Source organism: Chaetodon auriga, chromosome 22 (genome assembly GCF_051107435.1).
Source record: "Chaetodon auriga isolate fChaAug3 chromosome 22, fChaAug3.hap1, whole genome shotgun sequence".
In the NCBI taxonomy this organism is placed as follows: Eukaryota; Metazoa; Chordata; class Actinopteri; order Chaetodontiformes; family Chaetodontidae; genus Chaetodon; species Chaetodon auriga.
In genome coordinates, this window is record NC_135095.1 from 17,820,370 (window position 1) to 17,835,334 (window position 14,965).

Below are 14,965 nucleotides of genomic sequence, written 5' to 3' on the forward strand. Positions count from 1 at the left end.
GTCTAAAGAGAAGAACTGTGAGGGAATCAGTATTTTTGTTGAATGCTGTAAAATTGTCCAATGAAGAGCCACTTATCATCATCATCATCATCATCATCATTATTATTATTATTGTCATTGTTATCATTATTGTTAGTAGTAGTAGTGGTAGTAAATAAATCTAGTAAAACACCCAAATGGGTTTTAAACCTCCCCCTGAACGAGCTCCTCAACTTGGGAGCCCAGCGCCCATCACTCAGACGGCACACTCACCTGCACAGGTGAGACCATGCTGGAGGATGTAGTGACAGCACACATCACACCAGGTGTTCTCGCCACCAGGCTCGAAGGTGTGCCCCTCCCCGGACTCCTCCTCTACCCTGGGGTCCCTCTCCCCGTGGGAGAAGATGGTCCTCACGTCGGGGGGTCTGAACCCCCTCTTCCTGCCCCGCAGTGGCCCTCCACCGTGCCCCTCCACCCCGTTCACGGCAGCCTCCGGCTCGCCGTTTCTCCTCTCATCGCAGGGCAAACTCTCCGGTGGTTTCACCTCCGACTGCCCTCTCTCACTCCAAGCCGCCTCCAGGCTCTCCAGGCTGGGCGGCTGAGGAGACGGATGACGCCGGACAGCTCTGACTACCAGCGCGCCCTTGCTAACCTTAGAGATCCGCATCTTGGCGCAAGGCGGCGGCCAAGTAGCTTCCGGTGCTTCGGTCAGCGTACCGGGGGATTTGTTGACGTGAACAGTCCGCACGGTTAATGGAGAGTCATCTGTGACCGAGCAGCGCGTGGGGACGTATTTCCGACCCTGGTGCACGATGTTAAACATTACGCACACTCCTCGGACTACGCCGCGTTCCCAGTCGGTACAGGTGTACTAAAGAGTCCGACAGGTGAGACGTCATTGTTGGGAGTGATGACACCGAGTGAGGTTGTGTGCTGCTGCTGCTGCTGCTGGGTGCGTTTATTGTCGGTATGCAGGTTGAGGCGGTCTAAGCTCTGCGGGGGAACTGGTTGGATCTCATTTCACTGGGAGACACCAGAGAGCGGAGCGAGCTGCCCGTTACGGTTCAGAAAGGAGTACACGCCAAACTCCATTTTAAAAACTGCAAATTTAAGGATTGCTTCAGTGTTAGGAGGGAAAATCATTTTTCAGACTGGGTTTAAATGACTCTTTGCATTCTTGGCCATGTCCTCTTTAGTTCGGCATACATTGCATCCACCACAAACACATATAAAATAAATTTTGAACTTTTTCAGGTAGCCTGTTGCTTCCTCTGCCAAAATTACCGAATTCTTTCAGAGCTTTTCACAAAACGTGTTAGGCTTCATTGTTTATATGCCGAATTTATCAAAAATGTATAAAAAAAAATTGTCACTTGGGAAAGCATTGAGAAACTAATTGGAAAATTTAAAAAATATTTGAACTTATCTAAAGATTTAATGGAGTTCACGACTGTCCTGTTTCTAGTATAATTTAGTCCCTCATTGGACCACAAGGTGGTGCTGTAGCTCCTTAAACGAGTATTATTCAGCCAAACCAAGTTTCCAGAGATGGACAGCAAGTTGTGTGGACATAATAATAAAGTAAAAGTATTAAATGTCATTTTCTACTGACACCCTACAAAGAGAACCAGTCTTTATGATTCAGTTAATTATAATATGGACAATAAGACACATTAATGGCAGTTTCTTCACACTCGGTACAGAAGTAATTTACCCTTGCAGCCTTGAGCTACATGTGTCATGTTCACATTTTTCATGACACACGTTTCTGTGAACTGACCAGTTTTGTCTTTCATTCTGCTGGACTGACAGGTTACAACAACGAATGCAGCTTATTTTTGCATGAACTCCTTTATGTGCAGCAAAATCAACAGATTCACACAGTACACACAAGGTTTCTGTCGTAAACATCCATTTAACATCTTTTGACAAGTTCAAAAAACTGAAATGCAGTAAATAAGTCCAGGAACAATGACAGATAGGCCACATTCATCACACTCTCCAAGCAAAATATTTTCATGAAAAAGTGCAAGTGCTGGAAAAACATTTCATTTGTCTTAAGAAATTCATTTTGTGAATAAAAAATAAAGCTGTAGATTTAAAATGTACCTCATATCTCTCAGGAAAACCACCGAGTTATTATTTTACAGTACGAAATAACACTTCAATCACACAACTGTAGTTATCTGCGGCATAAAAATAATCTTTTCTGTTGCTCAGGGTCCTTTTAAGGCTTTGGCACATCAGTGAACAACAGAATCATTCATGAAAAGAAACAAACAGGCTTTAATATTCCTCTAATGCATACAGATAAGTTAATGCTCTTCAGCTCCGGTTTCATGTGCATGGAAACTGAAGTGGTAGAATACAAAAATCGGTGTCCTGAGTGTTATTTTGTTCCTCATGCCAAACTTAAAGCGGTCCAGAGCGCTGAAAACACCTCAGGCTCATGTAGTTCCTGAAGGCGCAGAGTGGCAGGTTTCACTGCATGGTCACAGGGGGCGCCGTTGAGCTGGAAAACCACTTCTTCCAGTTCACTGGACGTCCTCTTCGCTGTCATCGTGAAAGGCGTTCTCCTGAGAAAGAAAAGGAGACGTTAATGTTTGAAGAGGCTCGACGAGCGACTCGTTTCCAGATGATGCGAGTGCGTACGTACGTATCCGCCCTGCTGCTGAACCCACGATGAATAATGCTCCTGCAGATATCTGGCTCCGTGGTCAAGCATTCGGCTCATGGGCAGCGTGTTCATCGCTGAGAGGCGAGTGGTGAGCTGCCGGAGAGCAGAGACACGTTCAGCTACGAGCCACAGGACACATTTAAAAGGCAAATGATTCCCGATTCCTGCTAGAACTGCAAATAAAAAGCTCTGATCTCAACACTTTCGGCAGTTTCTCCAATGGCCACTCGAGGCGAGTCAAACCTGAAGTTGTTCTCACCTCGAAGGTGACGGCGATCTGGGTTTTGGGTGACGCCTGAGGTCCCAGGGCGTCGGGTTCGGAGGGCATGAGGCCCATCCTTATGAGAAGGGTTGATATCAGCTTCTTAAAGAAACTGTAGTTCCAGAAAAGCTCCTTGGCGATGGCGGCATCTTTCAGCTCCTGATGGAGACAAGAAGGAGGAGATAACAGGCACCGTTTCACACACTGTGATGTTTATCAGCTGTACAACTACGTAAACAAAAAGAACTTCCTTCATGAAGCTAAAGGCTGAAGACGTTTCTGCAGGTTCTCACCTTCTCGTTGAGTCGGTCTCCAGCCTCCCTCAGAATCAGACCGATCACCTTCTCCACCTCCTCGTCTGGACAGAACACACCATTATCAGCCAAAATACCAGAAAACCACAGAGAGTGACAGCTTTAAAGGAGCGTCGGTGAGAAAGGACATAATGTACCATCAGCAGCTACATTGCAGTAACACATGGACGCATGTTAATGTTGGCTGGAGAGGAAAACAGATCGACAAATACACCCAACAGTCAGTTCCACATTGATCCAACAGACGCAGAGCGGCACGATGTGAGCACTCAGCACCAAAAACCTGCAGCTTTTACCAGTCAATCAGTCAGATATGATAGAAATAAATAATGAAAAAGTGTTTAACGAAGCAGTAAATATCCACATCTGCTGCAGGTCAGTTTAAGAAGCTGCCTCAGATCTTAACATGTGACACAGCAGCATTTTCTTCTTCATGCATTTCCAGATAAAACCAACAGGTTTGTGCAGTTCACAGTTTGTTGAATCGGACCTGAAGCGGCCTCGTGGAGACAGTGAGACGCTCATTTATTTGTTCTGCAGGGAGGAAACCGAAACTCACCTTCTGGTGAGTCCGTCTCTACTTCTGGAGGAACGAACGGGATTTCATCAGCGATCTCCGTCAGTCGACTCGTCAGTTCTTCCAACTCGTCTGCTTCTCTTACTTCATCTGAAACACACACATAAAAAGTTTGGACAGATTAGAAACAGGAGACAAAAACTGCTCGCAAGCCCAAACTGGTGTCCCTGACGGGGTTTTCCCCACACGCATGAAACACACTGACGGTCTGTTATGTGAAAGTGGAAAGCACAGGACCTGACTCACAGCCACCAGGTGAGTCTGTTTATCAGCACAGCGGCAAAATACGATGACTCAGCAAGTTTTACGACTGGTAGACGTGAAATGTGTCATAAAAGAGGCGGAAGAAAAATGGGTGACTGGGATTTTTGATAAAACCTGTAAACTCCTAACTAGATGACTGCTACGAAGGACAGATCAGCTGACGGTTATTGAACTATTTCTGGGGTTTGGAAACAACTTTCTGCCATTTTAAAGAACGTCCTGCTGTTACCTGAACACTCACCGTCTGTAAACTGAGCAGATCTGTTGTTGACATCAGGTTTGGTCATGACAGTTTTGGGCACGTCTTCGTCTTCTGTCCGAGGTTTGATGCATCTTATAATGCTCGAGAGACGTTTCCACCCCTTCTTATTTTTATTCCTCCTCTTCTTCATGTCTTTGTCAATCTTGTCCGGCGTCTGAGGCGACGATGGTCCGTTCGCATGTGTGCCGCCGTTCGGTACGACCAGGCTGTCCCGCGGAGGAGGCTCCACGGCCTTCTTCGGCCGTCTCCTGGTGGCGTAGGCCATAAGGAGCCTGTACTCCACCGAGTCCGCCATGCTGTCCGTGTCTGAGGTAGATTTAGTGTCACAGTCTGTGCTGCTGGTGAGGTGGTTGTTGGAAAAAGGGTCGTGGATTTCCACGCGATTGTTTGCCATGCTGGTTCACTGCTGAGAATAATAATAAAAAAAAAATCATAGAGGTAAAATTAAAAAGGTACAGAAAACTCAAAATTATAAGTGTGAAGCTAAATAGGAGTCAAATAAGATAACACACAAGCGATCTGAAGAAGTTAAGATATTCAGACAATTAGCCAGTTAATCAAAAACCAGATCACTCCATCATAATAAAAATATTAGTTTAGGCCAAACTTCAGTGTATGAGCTGTTTTGTGAGGTGCACATTAAAAAAAAACTGAGTGAAAGTATTCATGCTTTAATTTTGAGTTCTCATTATTACAACGATCAGTTTTGAGTTTGTTTTGGATTTATGTACGACTGCAACCAACGACTAATTTCATGACTGATGAATAAAAAATAATAATAATAATTGTTTGGTCTATGAAATGTCAGAAAATAGTGAAAAATGTCTATTCTAACTTTCCCACAGCACCAGGTGAGGTCTTTAAACTGGTTAATTAGTCATGAATGGATTAAACAACTACTCGATTATCAAATCATTATGTACAGCTATTTATATTAATAGGTGTTAAATTATTTTTCTTGTGTTTTGACTGAACTCTGCAAACCCACATAACTAGAGATTAAAAGCTCCCCCTGGTGGTGGAAGTGGGGAGTACGTGGGTCATGTCGAGGCATGTTTCTTTAACGGTAATTATTCGTTTACACACAAAATACGGCAAATAAATTCAGAATAAGTTAAGTAACCATGACATGTTTGATTAAAACACGGTATATCTTAAAAGTTGTCAAAACCATTTTTGCTGCCTTACAAAGCTAGAAAAGTTTGTGTAAAGACGGTTAAACTAAGGCAGTGAAGCTCAGCTCAGTGTGACAGCTTGAGTTTAAGGGACCGGAAGTTAACTGTCAGAATAACATCATACATGCTATCTGTTAGCTGTTAGCTTCCTTAAGAGTAAACGAAACATTGGCTCCAACAAAGTTAAAAACGGAACGGGAAATTGACTTTAGCTGTCGTTTCTTTGGCTCTTCGTCAAATCAGCAACACTTTATTTAAAGCTTTCGTTTTGTCTCTGCGTCTTTAGCTGGTTAAATTCGACTTTTCTCAACTACAACGTAACTTACTCAACTGCCAAAACAAGCCAAACGCACTTTAGCTGCACCACTTTTCAATAGGTTCTTTATGTATGAACAATATCTGAAAACATAACAAGAGTACTTACGACCCAAGCGATTAAAAATTCAGTAAAAGAAACTAAAGCATCCACCCAGACGGCTCGTTTCTCCTCGTTCACCGGTAAAAGCTCCTTTTCTAACAGCTGATCGTCCGGTTATATAGTTGAAGCGTCCTGGTGCGTCATCACGTAAGACGTCGTACGTAATGACGCACTTATGAAGAAAATGCCAAGTCTTCAGATTATTCGATTAGTTTATTGGTTCAAAATCAACTCAGAAGTGAAAATGTTGAATGAAACTGTGGCCACAGCATCAGCAGCGGACTGATTCTTCAGCAAAGACAAAAACACGATGAATCTGAGAACTTTTAAGTGCTTTTTCTCACCAAACACAAACGATTTCTGGGAACTGAAAGCAGAGCCAGCCAAAGTGAAACTGAAAGATTTTGACACAGTAAACAAGGTGACTTAATTTTATTTATTCTAAAATGATAAGATCACTCAAATAATGTTACAACTGTACAATCGGCCATGCTTTGTCACCCCGCCTCCCGAATTTATATACAAGGTTTTCATTTCTTCCCATGAACATTAGAAAGTAAATTAACCACCAAACTCATCACAAAAGAAAGGAAGGGAATTTTTTTTTTTTTTTTTTTTTTTTTTTTTTGTGATAGAAACGTCCAGAACTTTGTGTTGTTATATGATAGAAAATGAAACCTGTCTTTGCCTGTGTGACACGTCACTGCTAAAACAACCTCATGTAACATCAAAGTACTTTAGTTTTGGCACTGAGTTCATACGAGAGAAAAGAGGAAGTGTGACGACCTAAAATAAGACGATGAGGTTTTCACATTCCCTCTGACAGGATGATTAAACCACTGCTGGACCCCGAAAAGGAAATCGACAGTGTCTGAAATCTTCACAGAAACTGGGTGCAGATTTCCTCCTTTTTACAAGAAGTGAAGCTTTCTTATACCTTCTTTCCATCCACTGACGTTACACATTGCTGCAGCGTCTGATTCATCTGCATGAAGTAATTTTAACATGACTAACCTGCAGGCTGATTTACAAGCCACACTAAACCAGAATAAAAGACAAAAGACCTTCGATTTGAGCTTGATATCTTTTGACAGAATACAGCTGGTGATATTACTTCTTTTTGGAGGGTTAAAAGCAAAAAAAAAAAAAAAAAGAGTTGAAAACCTCTCGTCTAGATTAAAAGTCAGTAATGATATATAAAAAAAGCACTGTGTAGATAAAAAGTCAAAATTTTGACTAATCAAGACTTTTTATGACAAACTCTTCATGTATTTTGTTTTTCTTTTCCTGCCATGATGGACTTCCATACACCTGTATACCTTCATGATAATCCAAATATTGAAACAAGACCTGATCATGAAGTTGTGAATGTTGTAAATGACATGAAGAAGAGCCCCGGAGCGGCGCCTGAACGGACCGTGTGAGCCCGTCACTCCTCACGCCGATCGCGTCCTTTGAGGGAGTTCCCGGCTGTGACTCACTGCGCTGCTATTTGACTTGACAGCTACCTGATAAATCTCACAGGTAAGTGTCACATTCAGGGTGTTTCTGCACAGAAATCTGGGTGATAGTTCATATTCTGTTGAAGGTGCTAATGGACTTAAAACCACAGAAAAATCACCGGACAGCAAGTCTCGGCACGCCGGTAAATGCAGCTCGTCCCTGTTTGAATTCAACCTGATTATAAAACCATCAGATATAAAGTTTATGACAAAAATGAAATACTATCCACTGTGCATTTAAACTTTGTACTGGCAGTAGAGTCTCATACAGTGACTTCTTCAAAATATTATCCAAAAAACACCAACATGACAAACCCTGTCATAACGATCAGACGGCTGCAATCTGCAACCTCACCACTAGATGCCACTAAATCCTCCACACTGGACCTTTAAAGTCTCAGATGGAAACTCTACTGAACGTTCTACCTTACGTCGTCTCTATCAGTGTTTTTTAAGGACAACAACGAAGAGTCTCCACATGTTCACGGAGCTGTCTGCACAGTCGACAGCAGCTCCTGTGTTCTGAGAGGGAAAATGACTGTTTTTGTCTGGTGGCTGTGGAGAGAGCGAAAAGTGCTTCAGCTCCCTGTGAGCTGTCTGAAAAGGTCCATCTCTGCAGGGATCCTGACCATGAATGCATCCCAGAATAACAATCTGAGCCCGCCAGTCAAAACCAGACAGCTTTATCAGACGTGCTCTGACGGATCATTACGCTGCAGCCAACTGGACCCATTCTACAGCTTTCTGTGCCTATCAGTCACTTAGACACCAAAGAACTGGATGCACGAACAGGGTCCGGGTTTAAAAACACCAGAATTACACTTTGACGCCACTCGTCTGGGTGCGTCCACTGGACCGAATCATATCTGCTAAACTTGCTGTGAACAGCCGTCCATAGACTAAATGATAACGTACGTTTGTTCGTGTAAGGTAAGAAAAAACTGTGTTAGAGAAGATTTTCAGGTGTTTTTTGTGAGTGATTGTCGGCTGCCTGCTGCTACGTCCACCACTTTGGTCCAAACTTGAAATACTGTCATGAACTTTGACTGTGGAGACCCTCTGACTTTTCTTGTGTGTTGCTTGAACAGCTGATTGTTCTGAGCCGTTTGTCGGCCGGGTGGGTGATCCACAGCTCGTCAGCCTGCTGACATACACTTCCTATGGGTGTGGTGACCACTTTCAGATATTTGGAAAGCAGCATCTCAGCATATTTGCGGTGTGAAGTCAAACTTACTCATCAGAAGAGGAATAAAGGACATTGTGACTTCATTACACGGGGCGTCTTCAGCAAACTTTTCTGTCTGATTGTTTAAACTTTCAAGTGATTTCTTCATAGCGAGCAGCTGATTTTTTCAGCTTCAATCAAAGTTTCTTGGTTGTGTTTAAGAAAAGAGGAAACTGGGCAGTTTGGTAACTCAGTGGATTTCCCAACCAATCATTCAAACAGGAAGTAAGGTCAGAGGAAAAACTACAGCGTCACATCTTCTTTTCACAAATGAAAAAAATAGAACAACAAACTTCAAGTAATTCCATCATCATCAGCAGAGAAAAAAGAAATACAAAAGCAAAAGAAAAAACATCCAAACCTAAGAGGAAACTCAGGTGGAAATCATTTAAAACTAGAATAATTTAATAATTTAAACAACAATAATGCCATCCTGTATGCCATTACCAGAACATAATGCCAAGGAGGTCAGAAAATGCCATGCAGAACCAACACTGATGAGAGACACAGTTTAATACAAAGGCATGTTTCTACCCAATAGAAAGTGATAAGAAGCGTGTGTGCGCGTCGTTCAGAGCGGGCCGAGCTTACATCCAGTCACTTCATAGAAAAAGTCAAAACCATTCACAGACAGTTCAGCTGCATTTACACACATTACGTCTGTCCGCTCAGAGACGTCTGAGTGTCGGAGGTGGACCGCGGCGCCATCGTAGAAGTCCTGCATCGGGAACGTTTGTGGGGAAAAAACATGAGGGGAAAGTTTGGGTCTGAGAGGCTTGAAATGAACGTTTAGTTAAGGAATTACTCAGAAGTGCAGCAGCAGAACATCCCATATATTTAAAACAAAGGATTGTCGTGAGTTTTGGATTAAAATGATCATTAAAAAAAAAATCACAGCTGTGTAAAAACATATTTTTTATACCTCAACGTCCCTGAATTAGACGCTTTAAACAGTACTAGACACTCAAATTCTACGAAAGCCGAATTATTCTCAACAAGTGAGCAAAGAAAAAGGTTCATCTTGGTCCATACACTCATGGAAAAAGTGGCTTCTGATTGGCTGGAGTTTGACTTCTCGTTTTCTTTTCAGGAAGTGTTTTATTTTGGCGGGTATAAGTTCAATTGACTGAATAGAAAATGTGTAAATTAAATTCTAGAAAAATTGTGGAGTTGTTGATTTTTTTTTAATCATTACTTCCTTTTTTAAAATCTTTTGCTTATTTTTTATCATTTGGGTGCGTTACATATGTTGTATATTGTGTCTGTAATTTCAGTGTTATCGAATAAGAAAAAACGTAAATATTGTTACATTTGTACATCAGGACACCTCAGAAACATAATTTAGGGCAACAGCTTCGCCCTAAACGCCCAAACATGTTATGCATATTATCAAAAACCGGCTTTAAATGTCTGATCAGATTTGACTTCCTGTTTAACTCTTTGATCATTTAAAGCGTCACTCCACTCGTTTACTGTTGCGCTTCCAAAAAGCTGATTTAGAGTTTAAAAAGAGAGTTTGAAGTCAAAGCCAGAGACGATTCGTCCCTGATGTGGGTCATCAGGGTCAGTTTCTCAGGAGATTTACCCTTTAGATGAACCACTTAGTGCATTTAATGCCCCTTTAAATGACTAATTATTGAATTAGTCCATGTTAATCAGGATAAATGTTTGTTTTAATAAATGGAAAAAGAGTTTAGTAGAAAAACATATTCATATTTGCAAATAGCTGAGGAAGCTCAGGCGCTGCAGCGGCACGAGTACTGAAAATCTACTAACTACATGCATATCTATATCTGTCTGTCTATGTATCTATATCTATATAGATATACAGTATATAGATATAGATATAAAATAATGTCGCTTACAGGACGGTCGATTAAGAGTCTACACTTCGATTCACTGAAAAGTGAACCACTGGACAGTAACTTCTATCTTCTAAGACTTCGAGTGAGCCGACTTTGAGTGTCAAACAGGGAAAGAAGCTGTGCAATAAAAGCTGTGCTGAAATGAAATCTGTGCAGGTTTGAAGAGAAAAGGCCGATGGAAACATGGAATGTAAGAAAAAGCCTTTGAGTCATGCTGCGAATGTTTGCAGCCGCTGAATGTTTAAAGCCAGACTTCTACGACGGCGACGCCCGAGCCCACGAGCACTCGGGACGGCAGGTCCTACTTCACACTTAGTTTACAACAGGTTATATCAAAAAGAGACCTCACAGGGCAGGTCCAAAGTTCAATCCACGGACATACATGCACACGAAAGAAAAGACAATCATAAACCCAACCAGCACTGAAGTAAAATTGCACATTCAATACTCCTCGGTGCTAAATGGTCGACTATGTTCAAAACATTAATGTAATGTAAACGATTAATAGAGAAATGCAAAGAGACGTCATCTATTCATATTGCATTGAATATGGCTCAGATTTTTCTTTTCTTGGATAAATGCTGCAAACACACACACACACACACACACACACACACACACACACACACACTCGGGCATGTGTACTTGAGATACACATGACGCACACGTGAAACACACACACACTACTGTAACACAACACACACACAGTCTGTACAGGCTGCACAGAGAGCAAAGTTTCTCTTCTGTTTTCAGCTGCACTGACTTCTCTTTTCAGATCTGATATGGAATGGGGAAATTATCATACACACACACACACACACACACACACGCACACACACACACGCACACGTAAGCGTCATGTGAAGAGCCTTGTTGCGTCAGGAGTACCAGACACACACAAACCCGGTGTGAAGTGTGACGGCGGCTGAAGGGTGAGATGTTTTAGGTTTCATCTTAAAACGCCTGTTTTTTAAACAGAGTCTGGTGCGTCGTCCACGGTCAGCTGAGTCACTTATGGCTGAACTAAACTAATAAACTGATTGTTTGATAAAAACTCGTTTGGGTGCAACGTGTTCATCTGATTTGGTTTAAAATGATTTAGTCCTCTGATGCTTTGAATTACGGCTGCAACCAAAGACTATTTTCACTATTGATTTATCTGCTAATTGATTTTCTAGATTAACTATTCAGATGAATTAAAATGAATCTGTTAAATCTGTTAAATGTCTCCATAAAGAAAGCTCGTATGTGCAGGTCAGCTGCCAGCCGTCTGTATTCAAACTCCTGAGAGCAACAAGTCCAACACACGGTGGAATGAAAGCGTAAGAAGCTCGTGATGGTTGAGGGTGATGAAATACAAAGTCTGGGTTTGAAAAAAGGACCAAACATGGAGTCTGTTCATTCCTCTGAAAGTCACATGGTCTGCGCTCGCGGCTGAACGGCTGAACACGGTGAAGAAAGCAGCAGCTCCCGAACGTTCTGACACCTTACAGCTGATCGATGCCTGCCAGGAGCAGCTGGACCAAAGACAGACTTCAGAGTTTCAAAAGGTCAAACATCACCTGGTGAAACACATATTTCCACCCTGAATCAGCGAGCGACCCGGCGATGACACCTCCCTCAGCATCCGGACGCTGACTCACACGCTGGAAGCTGATTTTGTTGCCTTTAAGTTTCCTGATTTCTCTGTTTGTGTGAAGCAGCTCCGGCTTTAAAGCTGCTCTGAACGTCTGATAATTTCTGATTTCTGAGCTTAATGACGTCGTCAAAGGAGGAAACAGCATGAATGAAACGTTTTCTTCACAGAAAGCAGTTTTCATGAGGATGTGAAGCTCGTTACTGGGATGGATATGACACCACGTCTTTGGCACACAGGTTTTATGGGCTGAACATACAAGCCTTTAGCATGTTAATCACTTCTGAAATGAAACTTTATGCTCTATTGATTATTTTCAACACGTCTTACTGAGTAAACTGAGTCTTAAAATATGAACTGTGAGCAAAATAAACATGTTTTCATGAGTTCGGCTCTCGCCCGCGGCGGCTGCTCAAAGTGCACTTGCATCCTGAACCGTTAATCGTCCTGCAGTCAATCAATCAGCACAACCAATAAATAGAATATGAATAAATAAATACAAATAAATAGTTGACGGTTAAAATGTCCGCTGCAGAGCTGCTGTGAGCTGAAGCCGTTCGCTCCTCTGGTTCGTCTCATTCATCCGTCTGAGGAGACGCTGCCCTTCACTCTCTGCTCCGTTTTTTACATTTTCCTCCTCCAGGTTCGTCTCCAGTGCGAGTGTGTGCAGAGTCCAGAGAGTGTGAGTGTGTGTGTGTGTGTGTGTGTGTGTGTGTGTGTGTGCGCGCGCCTCAGACAGCCGTCTCCAAGTCCTCGTGGGTGGCAGAGGATGTGTGTTGTTGTTGGGCGTTCAGGTAGGTGGCGAGCTCCGAGTCTCCCTCCGCTTGGTCCGCCGGCGTCTTCCCCTGGTGGACACACACACACACACACACACACACACACACACACACACACACACACACACACACACACACGCGCGCGTTAGAGCACATTTATTTTAATTTTAGAACAAGTTATTTTCTGAATCTTTTTGTCATTAAAATATCAAAAACAGTGAACTCAAGCTGACATTTTTAATTGCTTGTTTTGTTTAAATTCAGTCCGTCACACAAACAGAAGCAGAAAATCTTCCCTTTGTTGAAGCCGAATCAGTGAACTTTTGTCATTTTTGCTTAAAAAATGACATTAAATTTCATGGACTGTCAAATCTGCTGCAGATGAATTTCCCTGCAGTCACTGGTTCAGCTTAAATGGAACAAAACACACTGACTTAAAGCCACATGTCAGCAGACCCTGGAACTCCTGTGCAGGTCATTTACATGATGCTGGTGCTCTGACATGACTCAGCTGGCCTGATGAGAAACATGTGTGTGTGTGTGTGTGTGTGTGTGCGTGTGTGTTTACCTGGAAGTTGGTCTTCTCGAGCGACGCCCCGGCCTCCACCAGCAACCGACAGACGATGTGCTGCTTCTCTGAGGCTGCTTTGTGCAATGCAGTGTCCCCTCTACACGCACGCACACACACACACACACACACACACACACACACACACACACACACACACACACACACACACACACAGATAAGCTGGGAGAGCTTGTGGTTGCTGTAAAGATTACTGACCACACTGACTACAGAAAGGAAGCTCGCACAGAGACACACACAGATAACAGAGGACTCAGCTGTCTGCATGCAAGTCTTCAAACTGTCAACGATGACGTGATCAAACACACATTTGTACACAGAAGGTCCTTTAGAAAAACGAAACTGAAAGTACCCAACATACTTCTCTCTGTCTGTCAGGTCCAGAAGCACCTTCGAGCCTGAAGAGGAAGAAACAGGAATCGATCAAAAGTTCAGTAAGAACAGAAGTGATGCAGCTGAACCACAGACAGCTTCATCTTTCTGTGCCTTTTTCTTTCTTTGTACCTACATTACCCATAATGCAATATGACCACTGAGGGTTTGTCCTCAAAAGGCTCTAAGCAAGTATTTAAATGCTCCTCATGACCTGCAAACAGACTCTTGTGTTTAACTGTGTAATGACTTCATTGTGTGGTTGGACATCAAATATAAAAAGAGCCTGAAGCTGCACAACGTAGCATTTAGAAAAACACCAGCATTATGGATTGAACTGTGGCGCCTTGATGTAATTACTGTAAACAAACGAGGCCCAAATGTGGCAGAACAGAGGTGAGACACGGTGGGCCAAGGCCTCTTCAGTAATATAAAGCAAACACAGATTTCTAAGCAGCACACACACTTCCTGTGGACTACAGGCACATTATTCTCACCCTGCTGCAGTATGTAGCTGACCAGGTCTGTGTGTCCGTTCTGGGCCGCTATGTGTAACGCTGAGCAGCCTCCAGCGTCTCGCACCAACAAGCTGACGCCTCGATGGACGCACTCGGACAGCTGCAGACACGGAAGCGGATTAAGATTCATTAAAAGCCTCACGTGAAGCTTCTGGGTGCAGAAACACCTTTGATCAAACGCTGTCACCATGATGTGACGGTGGCCGTCTTTGGATCTGCTTCACGTTTTCATCTGCTGACTCCAAACAAAGCAGGACCTCGTTTCCTAAAAGCATCTTAAGACTAAAATCTGCACCAAACCTTCCTCCTTCATCCTCTTACAGGACTTTTACTATGACTGTTTTACTGTTATTGTGTGTATTGACCAAGACAAACCAACAGTTCAAAACAAGAAGATTTGGCAATTTCTAACAGACAACACATGAACTTTGTAATGAGTTTAACTTTAGCGCTCGCTCTTCAGAGCGTTTGCAGAAAAGACTTTGAACTCCTCAGAAACGAGGCCTTCAGACCTGAAGTCCAACAGTAAGCTGCTGAAATGAAACTCAGTG

At 42.9% G+C, this 14,965-nt stretch overlaps 3 protein-coding genes across 12 annotated transcripts in view; all 3 read right to left on the reverse strand.

The window, feature by feature from the left end:
* rassf3 (Ras association domain family member 3) overlaps positions 1-864 on the reverse strand; it is a 55,144-nt gene extending 54,280 nt beyond the window's left edge. The window contains exon 1 of one of the 2 annotated variants that reach the window (XM_076722430.1): positions 253-854. In XM_076722430.1, the coding sequence (XP_076578545.1) occupies positions 253-805 (553 nt within the window). In that variant the 5' untranslated portion in view covers positions 806-854. Of the gene's footprint in view, positions 1-252 lie in introns of both variants that reach the window. The other variant, XM_076722431.1, reaches the window with a different exon arrangement.
* Positions 865-1,822: 958 nt separating this feature from the next.
* Positions 1,823-6,059, reverse strand: LOC143315284 (apoptosis facilitator Bcl-2-like protein 14). 2 transcript variants are annotated; one of them, XM_076722907.1, is made up of 7 exons: positions 5,938-6,059; positions 4,318-4,744; positions 3,795-3,902; positions 3,215-3,279; positions 2,919-3,080; positions 2,639-2,752; positions 1,823-2,558 (listed from the first exon to the last, which is right to left on the reverse strand). In XM_076722907.1, exons 2-7 carry the CDS (start codon positions 4,730-4,732, stop codon positions 2,517-2,519), a joined length of 906 nt encoding a protein of 301 aa, XP_076579022.1. In that variant the 5' UTR covers positions 4,733-4,744; positions 5,938-6,059; the 3' UTR covers positions 1,823-2,516. The 2 variants fall into 2 exon arrangements, with proteins under 2 accessions (XP_076579022.1, XP_076579024.1); XM_076722909.1 differs by having other exon boundaries at positions 1,837-2,558; positions 4,318-4,741; positions 5,938-6,004.
* Positions 6,060-6,326: 267 nt separating this feature from the next.
* The window catches only part of dgki (diacylglycerol kinase, iota), a 61,277-nt gene continuing 52,638 nt past the window's right edge, over positions 6,327-14,965 (reverse strand). For 6 of the 8 annotated variants that reach the window (XM_076722899.1, XM_076722904.1, XM_076722900.1 and 3 more), the window contains 4 exons: positions 14,394-14,514; positions 13,877-13,922; positions 13,504-13,603; positions 6,327-13,004 (listed from right to left, as the gene is read on the reverse strand). In XM_076722899.1, coding sequence (XP_076579014.1) covers positions 12,891-13,004; positions 13,504-13,603; positions 13,877-13,922; positions 14,394-14,514 — 381 coding nt within the window. In that variant the 3' untranslated portion in view covers positions 6,327-12,890. The remainder of the gene's footprint in view (positions 13,005-13,503; positions 13,604-13,876; positions 13,923-14,393; positions 14,515-14,965) is intronic. The other 2 variants (XM_076722905.1, XM_076722901.1) reach the window with 1 other exon arrangement.

What these genes read in the sequence shown, in the direction of transcription:
- LOC143315284 (XM_076722907.1), bottom strand. Translation starts at nt 4,732, where the DNA reads ATGGCAAACAATCGCGTGGAAATCCACGACCCTTTTTCCAACAACCAC. An exon ending in AGATCGCCGTCACCTTCGAG is followed by an intron (nt 2,753 to 2,918) that starts GTGAGAACAACT and finishes GCTCTCCGGCAG; the next exon opens with CTCACCACTCGCCTCTCAGC. An exon ending in TTCAGCAGCAGGGCGGATAC is followed by an intron (nt 2,559 to 2,638) that starts GTACGTACGCAC and finishes TTTCTTTCTCAG; the next exon opens with GAGAACGCCTTTCACGATGA.